General features: G+C 40.0%; 1 protein-coding gene across 1 annotated transcript in view; it reads left to right on the top strand.

Moving 5' to 3' along the window:
- KIF13A (kinesin family member 13A) overlaps positions 1–14,221 on the top strand; it is a 207,987-nt gene that overhangs the window by 140,532 nt on the left and 53,234 nt on the right. Inside the window, exons 10-14 of the mRNA XM_053668250.1 lie at positions 4,546–4,657; positions 5,037–5,249; positions 7,671–7,781; positions 9,181–9,315; positions 11,863–11,993. Coding sequence (XP_053524225.1) covers positions 4,546–4,657; positions 5,037–5,249; positions 7,671–7,781; positions 9,181–9,315; positions 11,863–11,993 — 702 coding nt within the window. The remainder of the gene's footprint in view (positions 1–4,545; positions 4,658–5,036; positions 5,250–7,670; positions 7,782–9,180; positions 9,316–11,862; positions 11,994–14,221) is intronic.

The following is a 14,221-nucleotide window of genomic DNA, read 5'->3' as shown; positions in this document are numbered from 1 at the left end:
AAAAGTTTAATAAACACTGAAGTTATGATCTTAAAAAAAAAAGTCTTATCTACTCCTAAGGGCAGGAATCTGGTGGTTAGAAACTTATGTAGGTTGGAGTAATATCCAGAAAAGCCCCGCACAAAAAGTTGAATTACGACTATTTTTTTCCCATTGATTGGATTTTTGGAGCAGCTTTTGTATTGTTTTTTATCCTTCCACATTTTATTTACTTTCTTTTTGATCCCAAATTGTCCATTGTTACCAATAGGTGGTAGGTTTTTGAAATTTTCAGTGTTAAAGAATCTGTGTATAAATGTTATCCTCTAGTCTAACTTGTCCTTCACCTCTAGTCAACCGCTCCCATTCCATTCCCCACCCCAGTCCAAGAACTTGCGATAAGAGATTTAAAGATTAGGAGCTTCCTTGCTCTTGCTACCTCCAGTAAGTTCATGGAAGGAGCAGTTCTTTGGTAGAATTAGAAAGATTCCTGGAATAACTTTTTCAGCTCTGAAAATTGGCAAACAACTCCACCCTGTTCTGGATACCAGTGAGGCACAAAAGCTGCCCATTTGTCTCCAGTATGAGATGACAGTACTAGCAGGATCCATAATTGGTGATTCTGTTACATTTTTAAGCTCCCTGGAATACAGTTCTCATTAAAATATGTAAGCCTATTGTTCACCTTTCACCCACTGAACTTTCAAACAGAACAGCTTTTAGGGTTCCAGGATCATTGCTCCTGGGCGGGACCTAGCAGGGAAGAATGGTGTAGACCCCCTGCCTGGCTGACCTGCTTTCTCTCACTCCTGGAGTCCACTCACCCAGTAATTCACTTCTGTTTGTTTCAAGAAGACTGTAATAGGTTTAGGTAAAGTTCTTGTTTTGAATGTGTGCACATAGTGATAAGCTGCTCTGATTGGGTAAGTTATGGAACAAAGCGTATGCAGTAACTGGAGTTGTGTCACTTCTGTCCAGCCCCACCCCCTGCTCCTGACACTTACGCGCTGCCCTAGGCTCACAGAGTGCACGCAGTACAGTGGCACTGATGACACTGTGCCACCGTTTCCCCTTCTGCTTCCTGCACTCTAAACTTAGGAAATAGGAGTAGTTGCTATAGGCAAAGTAATGAGTCCCAGTGACTAAATATTCATGACAGCCCCAAAACATGTTTTTATATCAAGGGCCACTGTGAACCTTAAAGTTACTAATACTGACCTTTCAGTATTTCTACTGCATTGGAGTATTAAAAATCTAGGATAGTTCAGAGAATTGTTTTCAACTAACATTTCATTGCAGTAGTTTCAAATTGAAAACTGCCCCATATTCCACATGGAAGCAGAAATGTATTTTTGCCTTATATCGAACTCTTACTTTCCTCTGTTTCTTACATAGCACATGCAGTTTTCTTAAAGTTGTTAGTTTTGGAAGGATAACTGAAATTGCTGAATTTTTCTATAATTAAAAAATTTTTAAAGCTGCATTGAAAAATACTTCACATACCACATACTTTGCCATTTTTATGTGTACAGTCCAATAGCTTTATTATAGTCAAAGTTGTACAGCCATGACCACAATGTAATTTTAAAACAATTTCATTGCCCCCAAAAGAAACCTCATGTCCAAGTCATTCCCTTTTGGCCCCTTCACTAGCCCTAAGCAACCACTACTTCCGTCTCTTTAGATTTGCCTATTCTGGATATTTCATATAACTGGAATTGATTAATATGTGGCTGTATTATTTCTTAGTGTTTTTATAACAGATACCACAAATTGGGTTGCAGAGTTCATTTTTGAATGTTCTAGAGGCCAGACGTCCAAAATTGAGGGTTTCTTCCTTCTGCGGGCTCAGGGAAAATGTATTTCGCGACCCTGTCCTAGCTTCTAGTGGCTGCTGGCATTTCTTGGCTTGTAGATGAATCACTACAATCTGTCTTGTGTCTTCACATGCTATTTTCCATGTGTGTCTTCACATGACTTCTTTTTTTAAATTTGAATCCTCACCTGAGAACATGCTTATTGATTTTAGAGAGAGGGGAAGAGAAAGAGAGAAACATCGATTGGCATGTGCCCCAACAGGGACTGAACCTGTGACCTACGCATGTGCCCCAAGGAATTGAACCTGTAGCCCTTCAGTTTGCAGGGTGACACCCAACCAACTGAGCCACACTGGCCAGGGCTTCACATGGCTTTCTTATAAGGACAGCAATCATTGGTTTAGAACCTTCCCTAATGATTTTCATCATAAGGACTCTATTTCCAAGTAGGGTCATATTCTAGGGCACTAGTCAGCATGAATTTGGGAGGGGGGGTCTCTTCATCCCAGGACAGAGCCTTTTGTGTTTGACTTCTGTCACATAGCATGATTTTTCCAGGCTCATTCATGTTGTAGCATGTGTCAGAATTTCATTCCTCTTTTTTTTTAAGTTTTTATTTATTTATCTTTAAAGGGGAAGGGAAGGGAAGGAGAGAAATATCAGTGTATGGTTGCCTGTCATGTGTCCCCTGCTGGGAACTGGCCTGCAATCCAGGCATGTGCCCTGACTGGGAATAGAACCGTGGTTGTTTGGTTCACTGGCCCACGCTCAACCCACTGAGCTACACCAGCCAGGGCTCATTCCTCTTTTATAGCCAATAATATTCCATTGTATGGACGTACCACATTTTATTCATCCCTTCATTATTTGATGGGCATTTGGGTTGTTTCCACATTTTAGTTATTGTGAATATGCTGCTATGAAAATTTCATGTACAAGTTTTTGAGTGGACATATGTTTTCATTTCTCTTGGGTTGGACTTGTTTAACTTTAAATCTGTCAGTCATGATGTATGTATATATATCACTTTGTGGTAATGGCTATTAGTTATTAAAGTTCTTGTTCATTATCTGCCTCTTGAATTTACTTTGCATTTCAATGACTCTTCAGTATGTCGCCATTGGGGAATTATGTTTTGTGGGGAATAGGCTTTCTTTCCTTTCAACTCAATTTTAAACTTGTTGTTGACATTCTAAAGAAAGCTATTTAGGTTCTCACTTGCCAACCTCTGGTCACTTGCTGATTTGTACCCTGCTTTGTTTTTGGAAGCAGTAACATTTGATTTTTAAAACTATTTTGAACTTATTTTCTCTTTGTGATATCATGTCCCCTTCCTTGCAATCCTGTGAGATCTGAGACTGCTGTTTTCTGGCTGCTAACTTGGGGTCCAGTTGAATTCCTTTTAGAAGAGCAATTGTAACGTAACTGTGACACAGAGAGGATGTCCCTCATCCCTCAGTCCCACGTATCTGTTGTCTCCAGGCCCCCTTTTCTTCAGGTGCAGAGAAGATGCAGAAGCCAACAGGGAGAGCTCAGCAGCCTGAACCAGTGGTACTCAAACTCAAGCCTACATCAGAATCACTTGAAGGGCTTTTTGAAGAGCAGATTGACTGAGTTCTACTCCAGGAGTGTCTAAACTGCGGCCCATGGGCTGCATGCAACCCACTATGGCTGTGAATGTGGCTCAACACAAAACCATAAATTTACTTCAAACATTATGAGATTTATTTTTGTGATTACGTGTCACAGTGTATTTAGTACCTGGCCCAAGACAGCTCTTCTTGTTCCAGTGTGGCGCAGACACCAAATGGTTGCACGCCTCTGCTTCTGATTCAGTAGTTCTGGGGAAGGGCCTGAAGACGCATTTCTAACAAGGTCCCCACTGATGCTGATGCTGATGCTGCTGGTCCCAGCATTACAGCATTTTGAGAATCATAGGCCTGGACAACTAAATGTATTTATCATTTTGGGTGTCCTTCGATCAGGCCTTCTTAGATTTTAATGTGCATGTGTATCACCTGGAGATACCTTTAACTGGTCCTGATTCAGTAGGCTGGGGAGGCTTCAGAGACTGTGTTTCTAACCAGCTCTCAGGTGATGCCAGTGCTGCCACTTTGAGAAGCAGGGATTGGGAGAGTAGCCATATGCCGTCCTCTCCTTGGGTGGTTCTTTGTTTTTGTAAACTGTGCTAACTCTACGTGAAACAAACTTGCCAGGTTTAAGCAGATGAACAGTATAATATACCTTACAACAGGTACTAGATGGGAACTCTGCAGGTTACATGGTTGCTCTGGGAAACAAAACCAGAGCCCAGCACGGCCCGAATTAGATCCAAAGAGTAAATGGTTGAAACGACTTGAAGCGTAATATTTGGAATAAAGTTTTCCACCGCGATCTCTTAAATGTATGTGTCCGGGTTCTGAAATGAATGTTTCTCAGGTCCTGTGATGAAGCAGAATTGATTCTCTTTTTAAAAAAAAATATTTTTTTATTGTCGATACTATTACAGTTGTCCACCATTCTCCTATTCCTCCCCCCTTTATTCTCCAATAGGAATTCTAAATTTATTCTTTTAAATCAAAGTTATGTTTTGTGTTTATTTTTCTCAGCTTCTCAACAAATTAATATACACTTGATTGTATCAACTTTAGGGCTTTATTCTGTATATTTTATACTTATTGCCTAGAAGGATTATTGAAAACAAAATAAACATTCCATAAAACTGATTTTTAAATTATTCTCTTGGCAGATCACTGACAACGTTGGGGTTGGTTATATCATCGCTGGCTGACCAGGCCGCTGGCAAGGGTAAAAATAAATTTGTGCCTTATCGAGACTCAGTCCTCACTTGGCTGCTTAAGGTAATTCAGCATTCCAGTGCTCTTTTCCAACTAAAAGTTGACTGTGTCAGAGGTGACAGCTGAAGGGTGTGTGCACAGCTAACTAAAAATAGAACACCTGACAATGTTGTACTATCGTCCCAATTCCCAGGAACACAGAACGAGAACTCATTTCTGTTGCCTTTTATCTGTTATAATACTGTTGATGGACATTATTCATTGTTGTGATATAGAGGGACCACATTTCATCTGGTCATAAAATTATTTGTGAAATGCAAACCCATTTCTACATAGCATTTTCTTCACAGAGAATATCACACGTGTGTTTACTGCTTTCATCATGCCTGTTGTCCATGAAATGGACCTGGTTTCCTAAGATGCTGTTTGAAATATTTTGCAGGACAACTTGGGAGGCAACAGCCAGACCTCTATGATAGCCACCATTAGCCCAGCAGCAGACAACTATGAAGAGACACTCTCCACATTACGATATGCAGATCGAGCCAAAAGGATCGTTAACCATGCCATTGTGAATGAGGATCCCAATGCAAAAGTCATCCGGGAACTGCGGGAGGAAGTCGAGAAACTGAGGGAGCAGCTCTCGCAGGCTGAGGTAATGTGCAGGGTAGGGAATATTGTCAGAAATATTGTAATAACTATGCATGGTGACAGGTGGGCACTAGTCTTATTGCAGTGACCACTGTGTAAGGTGTATAAATGTCTAATCGCTGTGTTGTACACCTGAAACTTGTATAATATTCTAAGTCAACAATAATTTTTAAATAAATTTAAAAAGAAAAATTCAGCCTGTGCTCCCTATAGTTGAAGTTTCCCGACTTCTTATATCTAAGCGGTTAGGACCTGCTTGCTTGCAGTCCTAGGTCATCTCTGTGTGGTTCAACATTTCAGTGTTGATTAGCGTCTGCTGTGTGCTAAGCATTGTGAAGACAACATAATTAAAGTCTTCTGTCCTAGGATACAGTCAAGGAAGCGGAAAATTAAGAAGTTGCTGCTGCTACCTCCTCATTGTTTGCTGCGTTAAATCAGTTGGTCCTTGAGAGCATAGATAGATCTCTTCTACCTGAAAGCCAAAGAACCTGTTGTGATGTTTTTACTAACATTGTAGACTATTCCCAAAGGGCTCTGCAGTTTTCAGAAAAGAATAGTGTCACCTCCTCCTTAAATCATGGAAGATAGCATGACCAAGGGTAATTAAATGTTAGGAATAATTCAGAAATATTTTTTAAAAAAGAAATATTTTATTACCTTTCTCTATATCAGTATTTTATTACCTTCCTTTTGATGGGAAATAAAATAAATAATTTTGTATTGTTGCCATCTTTCCTTGGCTTTACCTAGACTTTATAATAATCACATCCTCCTCCAAATAGCTATTGCTTTATGGAACTTACCAGGCAAGACACTGTCCCATTTGAAATAGGTGATGTGATCGAGGTGTAGCCCAAGTTCCTTAGGTTGAGTCACGTGTTTCCACATGGCAGGACTTGGGTGTGTACCTCAGGCTTCCAAGTTCACATTCCTTCACACCACCTTCTTCTGTGGGTTGGAAGAGTCCTAAGGGTTGAAAAAACGTAATAGCTATCATTTTATTGAGCACTCATGTACCAGGCACTGTTTAAGTACATTTTATCTATTGGATTAGCTGTGTAATCACGAAAGTTATCAACAGGAGATAAACAGGAGTGAAGCCAGAGATTTGAATACTTAATTAATTGGTGGTTCTGGAAGTCGTATTATAATTTTTGTTTACACGTCTTTCTCTTCTTTCATAGTGTGAGCTCCTATAATTCAGGAAGCTATGTTTCATTACATTTTTTCATCCCTAACCCCTAGTATAATACTGAATCTGGAAGGCACTTAGCCCAGTGCCTTGCACATCATAAGTGCTCAATACATGTTGCCATTTTTATTGTCGTGGTTATATCATCGGTCAGTGTATCAAGCGTAGTTTTGTTTTATTGATGCCAAAAAGGGTAGCAAACACCTGAAAAACAAAAATGCTGATACCCTTTGAAGAGATTCCTGATCCTGAGAGGCAAGTGTAATGCTTCTGGAATTTGTTTAAAGGTAGATGATCTACATCTTACCTCTTGTCTCTGAATATGCACTTTCACTGTGACCATATAATCTAAGCCAGGTGGGTAGAACAACACCTGGCTGCAGGAGAGATGAGCCACAGCAGGTTCTGCCAGACGTTCACATGTGTCCCCAGCCCTGCATGTCACCTGCAGGCTCTGTTCATACTGGGAGACAGACTGGGGCATGCTCAGCAGGCCTCCAGGTCATTGCCGCTTCAGCTTCTTGGCCAAGCTCTACCATCCTTCCTGTCCATAGGGTTGTACAGGAGGGTTGGTTATCAGAGGGTGTCAAAGCATATCATTGCAAATTAAAGGCTTCCCAAAATTTACAAGCTGCATATTTGTTTTTAGACCCCTTAGTTATTCTCACTAAACAAATTCAAAGGGAAATTGTTCCTCTTTAAACCAGATGTCCTGCATCCAGGTGAATAATAAATACACTAGGTTTATTCCATCATAAGAAAAGTAGTTGGAGGGTCCCCAATTTAAATTTTAAAATAAGTGAGTAGAATTTTCCTCTTTCATGATAGGTTAATGTAACTGGAATGCCTTTGTCACGTGCCTTGATCTCTGTCTTATTGAAAAAGAAATCTGCTTAAGTAAACTTTTTTATAACTTTGTATTTTGAAGATAACTTCAGTAGCTTTTAAGTCTTTAAGTGTGAAATTTAAGTATGATGGGTAAAATTACTTTGTAATGATTTGTATCAGTTTAATTCAGGGCACTAGTATTTCTTTTTCTCCTTTAAATAGTAGCAGTCATTTTGCCTCTTACATTTCACTTGATTAATAAAGGTCTAAACCCCACACTGACAGTGTGCGAATTAATTGCTTCCAACAGACTATTGATAACTGCTTAAGAAGGACAATAAGTGATTGTCTTGTTAAATGGTGGAAACAACTAGAAAATCTGATAGCTCTGGTTTCATTTTAAAGGCTATGAAGGCCCCTGAACTGAAAGAGAAGCTCGAAGAGTCTGAAAAGCTGATAAAAGAGCTAACAGTGACTTGGGAAGAGAAGCTGAGAAAAACGGAAGAAATTGCCCAGGTAGCTCGATAATGTCGGCCTAAGGTGTTGTGATTCGTTTGCATTTCCTGTCTTTTCTGTATCGTCAGTCACTTGTCATCCTCAACAGGTCTTTTGAGAACTTCCTTCTGATGAACTAGACCACAAAGACCAGTTTAGACACTGGCTTTGAGTCTTTATCAACTAGTCTGGTCTGTATATCTGCTTCAGGTGTTGGATAGCACTGAATGTGAGCAGGGATGGTATAGGAAATATTTTAATATTTCCTGTTTATCACATTTAAACAAAAATCTCTTGTGGTTTTAGGTGACTTGGCATAGCACATGGTAACCTGATTGACAGAGAATTCGTAACATACAGAACACCATAGCTTTTCCAATGTATTTGATTCTTTGGGCATGTTAGAAAATGCTGCCTGAGCTTTCCTCGAAATAAAATATAAAGCAAGAACTAATTCTGCACAAATGTGTGATTATGTGTCTTATGAATCTCTACACTATGCTTTCCATAAACATTTTAAGTTCACTGACCACTTGGAAATATTAGACTGCCCTAAACAAGTCACTTGAAAGCAACAACTGGGACCTAGTCCAGCTGTTTCCTGGACACACACACCTCTAACTTCCTACCCCTCTTACATTGCTTTCTGTTTTTCCTTAGCACTTGACTCTATTGGAAATGATATACATTTACTCATCTGTTTTTTTATAGTCTGTCTCCTTCCACTAGAATATAAGTTTTCATGAAAGAGAGAGGCTCTGTTTTGTTTGCTGTCGAATTCTCAGCCCTAGATCAGTACCTAGTCATGAGAGAGTGAGTGAATGAATGAATTCAAGGCCTTCTGCAGTAGGGACCCAACCTGCTGTCCAGCCCCGTCTCCCACTACTTTCCCGCATTTAGTAGGAGTTCTTGGCACCTGAAATCCTCCAGTATGCCCAGGGTCTTTATTCGGCTTTTCTGTGCCTTCCCATGGAATACTGTGCCTTTATCTTGCTACTCCCCCATTTCTTCCTGTTGAAATTCTTCTTATGCTTCAGGAACCACCTTAAGTGTTTGCTCTTCTTGAAGCCTTTCTGGTCTCTTAACCCACTGTGATCCCCTGCCTGTGAAGGCCAAAGCACGTTGTTCCTCAGCAGTGGCACAGAGGTTTCCTCTTTAGTTTCCAGTTACGTAGTCACCCTCCTCCACTAGATGCTAAGCTCCTTTAGGGCAAGATGGGGTCTGGTTCACTTTTGGTGCTTCCAGAACACTGACCAAAGATGTCACACATTTCAGGCAGTAAATAAACTTGGCCGAGTTCAGTAGAATGTGTAATTTCACTGGCATTGTCCCCAGAAGCAGTGACTTACACTTTCCATGGATACATCTGGTGAATAGAACAACAAACAGAGTTCCCTGCTTTTGTCTGCTTTGTGCACAGGAGAGACAACGACAGCTTGAAAGTATGGGGATTTCCCTGGAGACATCTGGTATCAAGGTGGGGGATGACAAGTGCTACTTAGTCAACCTGAATGCAGACCCTGCTCTCAATGAACTTCTGGTTTATTATTTAAAGGTAAGAGGGTATATAAACACATGGTTGCAGTCCTGATTTGTTCATGTGTAATTTGCAGTTGAATCTGGGTATCTGCCCCCATGATTTTGCTTTTCATATCCAGCTTAACCCTTCTTAAAAGTAAGAGGATTCATAGTATAGTCAGGTCACTATTGAGAATGAAAACCAGCTATTTTGTATTATCCTGAGGCGGTGCAGTTGGGGCTGATTTCCTGTGACCATGAGCATCAGAGGGCACAAGCGGGCAACTGAGGGTGTCATGTTGATCCCTGGCTGTGGCGACAAGAATTCTGACAATACTTAGGTTTGATCACAAAAATCCTGAGAAGCTCTGGAGGGTCTCAGTTATGCTTCTGAGTAGTTCTAAGGCAATCTCAAGATCGGTATAAGGCTAAAACAAACTCTTGTGGTACATTAGATAGCTAGGGCTCTTCTGTAACTTGTCTCTTCTAGACATACATCCACAGAAAATAACGTTTGGTCCCATAATCACCCATCTAGTGTGGAGATGGGATGCCACCAACCCTGTTGGATGGCTTATTGCCTCCAATCCCAAACTTTCACAACCCATTTGTACTCTTTAAAAATGTATCAAGGATTCCAAAGAACTTATGTGTATCTGAGTTATATCTATCTATATTTACTGTATTAGGTACTAAACCTGAGGCCATTTAAAAATACAAACTTGGCCCTGGCTGGTGTGGTTCAGTGGATCGAGTGACTAAAGGGTTACCAGTTTGATTCCCAGTCAGGGCACATTCCTGGGTTGTGGGCCAGGTCCCCAGTTGGAGGTGTGTGAGAGGCAATCGATTGATGTATCTCTCATATATCGAAGTTTCTCTCCCTCCTTTCCCCTCTAAAAGTAAATAAATAAAACCTTTTGCAAAAAATACAAACTTGTACAAATGTACAACCCATTAATCTTCAGAGCCATGACATCACACATCATGTAGCCTCTGGAAAGCACTGTGTACTTGTGAAAAACGAGGGTGCAAAAGCAAATAGCATCTTAGTATCTTTATTAGTTTTGACTTCATGTGCCTCTTGAATGGTTCTCAGACACCCCCACAGGTTCTCAGACCATATTTTTAGAAATGCTGACATATTTTGTTAAGGGAAAAATAAGACATCTGTTTGGAATAGGGTACCCTGACTGAGGCCATTTTTCAACATAAACAACCTCTGATATGGTAGTATGTAAATAGATGTGGTATGTGTTGGATATTTAAGTAGCTGTCAAGGATTAGGGAGCTAGTCACTTGAAGGCAGCTTGTATAAATGGTCCGCACACATAAATCTCTACATAAAGAGAAAGTACTCCCTTGTGAAAGGTTAGATAGGGACCTTGTTAAGGATTCTGATCTACCTAGTGAAAGAATATACAAAATGCAATAGATAATGAGCCAGAATTGAAGCAAAGAGCTTTCTATCCTCCTTTTTATTCTACTTTTTCCAGAGACATTATATAACAAAAATAGCACCTGATTTGTTGAGAGTCCCCTAACACTTAAGATCTCTTCATTCAGGAATGATTAAGGGGAAAGGAATTGCTTCTGAAATCTCATTTTGAAAGACCAGGCCTTGCGCTTTCTCAGTGGAATAGAAAGAATTGTTATCATAATGGTTAAATGACTTTTAGAGCAAAAGAAAAAGTGAAGGAGATGAGCAGTAGATTGAATCACCAGGAGTCATGGTCCACATATGTATGACCGTGGTCCTTAACATCCCGTTAATCTGAATATCACTTAACCAAGAGGCTTCACTCTCCTATGTAATACTAGTATTAGATACTCAGCTACTTTTAACATTTCAAAAGTTATGTATTTTAGCCCTGGCTGGTGTGGCTCAGTGGATTTAGCACCAGCCTGTGAACCAAAGGGTCGCCAGTTCAATTCCCAGTCAGAGCACATGCCTGGGTTGTGGGCCAGGTCCCCAGTAGGGGCTGTGCAAGAGTCAACCACACACTGATGTTTCTCTCCTCTTTTTCCCTCCCTTCACCTCTGTCTAAAAATAAATAAAAAATAAAATCTTTAAAAGTTATGTATTTTAAAGTATAACTTTCCATGAAACATTTTTAGTGGTTCTTGGATTTATATAATTGTTTTCAAAGCACTTTTGCTGTTAACTCACGTGGTCTTTAAAAGAATCCCATTAAATAAGTCAAATTTATATTATCATCTTGGTTTTGAAGAAAAAAGAACTTGAGGCCCAGAGAGCGAAACGATTTGCCTGTGGTCACATAAATAAGTTGTCAAGTTACAATTGGAACTCAAGGTATTCTGTCAAGTATGATTTCCTTGTAGTTTAAAGCAGTATCTGATCACTGTTGATCAGAATTACTGCCCCCTCAAGCCTATTTTAATATTTTTTAAAAATTTAACATATTAAGGTAAGCTTTGACTTATAGTGCTCTAGACATCTTGCATCTCCTATCTGACTCACTTACTATGGTCATGCATTTGCTGTTGGGTTATTGACATTGATTGTGATAAATTTGTAAGTAACTTGTAAGTACGGGTTTTTACTTTCTTTAATACTCTGTTCTAGGACCATACGAGGGTGGGTGCAGATACCACTCAGGACATCCAGCTCTTTGGTATTGGCATTCAACCTGAGCACTGTGAAATTGATATCGCGTCCGATGGCGATGTTACTCTTACTCCGAAAGAAAATGCAAGGTAAGAAGAGAAGATGGCTACTTACCATAGCTTGTGCACCTCATTTTCCAAAGGAGGAAACTGCCCTTGCTATCTTTTTGCTTCAGTTATATCAAAGTTAAGGCTACAAGGGTTGCTTTCCTGTTACAGAGAGCTGGAAAGCATCATTTCAAACACCTGCTTCAGGGTAGGCTGGTTCTGCTTTGATGGGCACTTTGTTTATCTAAACTTCAATTTCCTTCTGTGGTTAAGTGAAGCTAACGGTAGACAAAACATGCGTGTCACTTGGCTCAGTGCCTGACATATAATAAATATTGAATGAAATTAGTTGCTACTCAATGTAATGCATTGTGTAAAAAGCAGTTAATCAGATAACTCTGTTGTTTTGAAAAATTACTAAACCAGGCTGTAATATGTAAAAACTTGAGAATTGACAGAATAATGTATTTATTTTTTGTGGGAGCAACTTTGCCCTCAAGTCCCCCCGTCCACCACGGATGAAAATAATACTACCAAGACATGATCTGCTTGGGGAGGAGAGGTGGCCAGTTTCTCAGAGGAAACAGGCCAGGAGCCCCTTCCTCCAGGGGCTTTTATTGGGTTGTAATACACAGGAATACAGGGCATTAAGGATCAAACAGTAGATAACATTTCAAAGAAATTTGAGGGCTTAGTCTGAGTCAGTGTCAGGAAAGGGAGTTTGCAGAAACTTTGGGAGACATACTCTTTTCCTGCTGAGACCCTTAACATATGAATGAAAGCACTCTTAGGAAGGAAGGTTTCTTTGTGATGCCAGATTTTTCCCCAGGATCCACTCTGGCAAGACAAGGAGCTGCACCTCTCCCCATCAGGTATTCAGGCTTAAGGGGATTAGAGCCAGGAAGTGCTTCTCCCAGAGAACATGGGGACTCGGGCTTTGACAAAGCTGAGGGGCGAGAGTCCATTGCTCTTTGTTGCAGCCTCCCCCCCAAAGTCCTTCCATGATGGCCTCCCAAGTGATCGAGTCTGGCTTAGGTTGCTCCTCGCTGTGAGGAGTCTTACCCGTCATCAACATAGGCCAAGCATAGACCATGCTTTGGGGGCAGGGAGAGGAAACTGAGGCAGCGTTTGCTACTAGAGACAAGCTTTGTCTCCTGTGGCTTGTGCATTCCGGAGGTCACTTGCTTATCCTTAGCCATGGGGGGCAGAGTTACACTTTCTGAAACCAGGCAGAGCGGTCCCCAACAATTTTTTAGTACTATTAAATGCTGTTTGAATTATTTAATAATCAGGTATACTATTTAAATAAAGTTCTATAATGATATTCATTAACACACCAATATTGTAATTCTGAACACTCATTTTTCTGAGGAAAACATTATACTTATTTCAAATTATTCTGTTAATATTGGCCACATAAATTTCTAAGCAATGAAAAACTGAGACTTAAAATAATAGCATACCTGATACATGAAAGTTTGTAGACCTTGAATTATAGTGATATTATTATTAAAATATTTAATGGTGAAATACTATTTCTTAATTTTTACTTATTCCAAGTTTGATTAGTCCTTAGTTTTATACTGTATCCTCCTCTGTTAAAGCTTTGGATTTCTTTATATTCTTTTTTTGAAATATTAACAAATAATTTATATATATTTACAGTGCGCAACATGGTGGTTTGATCATATCCTCTTCTAATACTATATCTAAAAGTGATTTTAATCAGCAAATTTTTTCATACCCAATTTTAATTCCTGTTCCATGTCTTTTCATCCTACTCCTCCCCCCCAAACTCCTCCTTCCCTGGAACCCCAGGGTAGCAGTTCATTCACTCAGTATACTTTGCCCCATGCTCTGTGCTGGGAATGCCTGGTGGAGGGCAATGTATAGAACAGCAGTTACTGTACAGGAAGATAAGTGCTTTTTTTCGAGTGATTTTTATAGCCTGCAAATCTGATCACTGAGGAAGTGTGGGATATTTGTAGGACTAGAAGTGGATATTTATTGTAATGAGAACACAGCAAGTGGCAGGGGAGAAGAACAAAGTGTATGTGAAAATTATTTGAAAGTCAGAAAATTGTAGTGATTTGCTTGGGGACAGAATGGGACTCAATTAATGGAGAAAAGGGGGAAGTCAACAATGATGACAGGTTCTTATCTTGGGAGACTAGATAAACAGTGGTGCCGCTAAACCAAATAAGGAATACAAGGGGAGGAACGAGTTTGGAGGGTGATACTTCTGAGTGGTAATGAGTTCAGTTTAGGAT

The sequence above is a fragment of the Artibeus jamaicensis genome, unplaced genomic scaffold (genome assembly GCF_021234435.1).
Source record: "Artibeus jamaicensis isolate MK-2021 breed Jamaican fruit bat unplaced genomic scaffold, CSHL_Jam_final contig_482, whole genome shotgun sequence".
NCBI lineage: Eukaryota > Metazoa > Chordata > Mammalia > Chiroptera > Phyllostomidae > Artibeus > Artibeus jamaicensis.
This window is presented reverse-complemented; position numbering and strand designations above follow the sequence as displayed.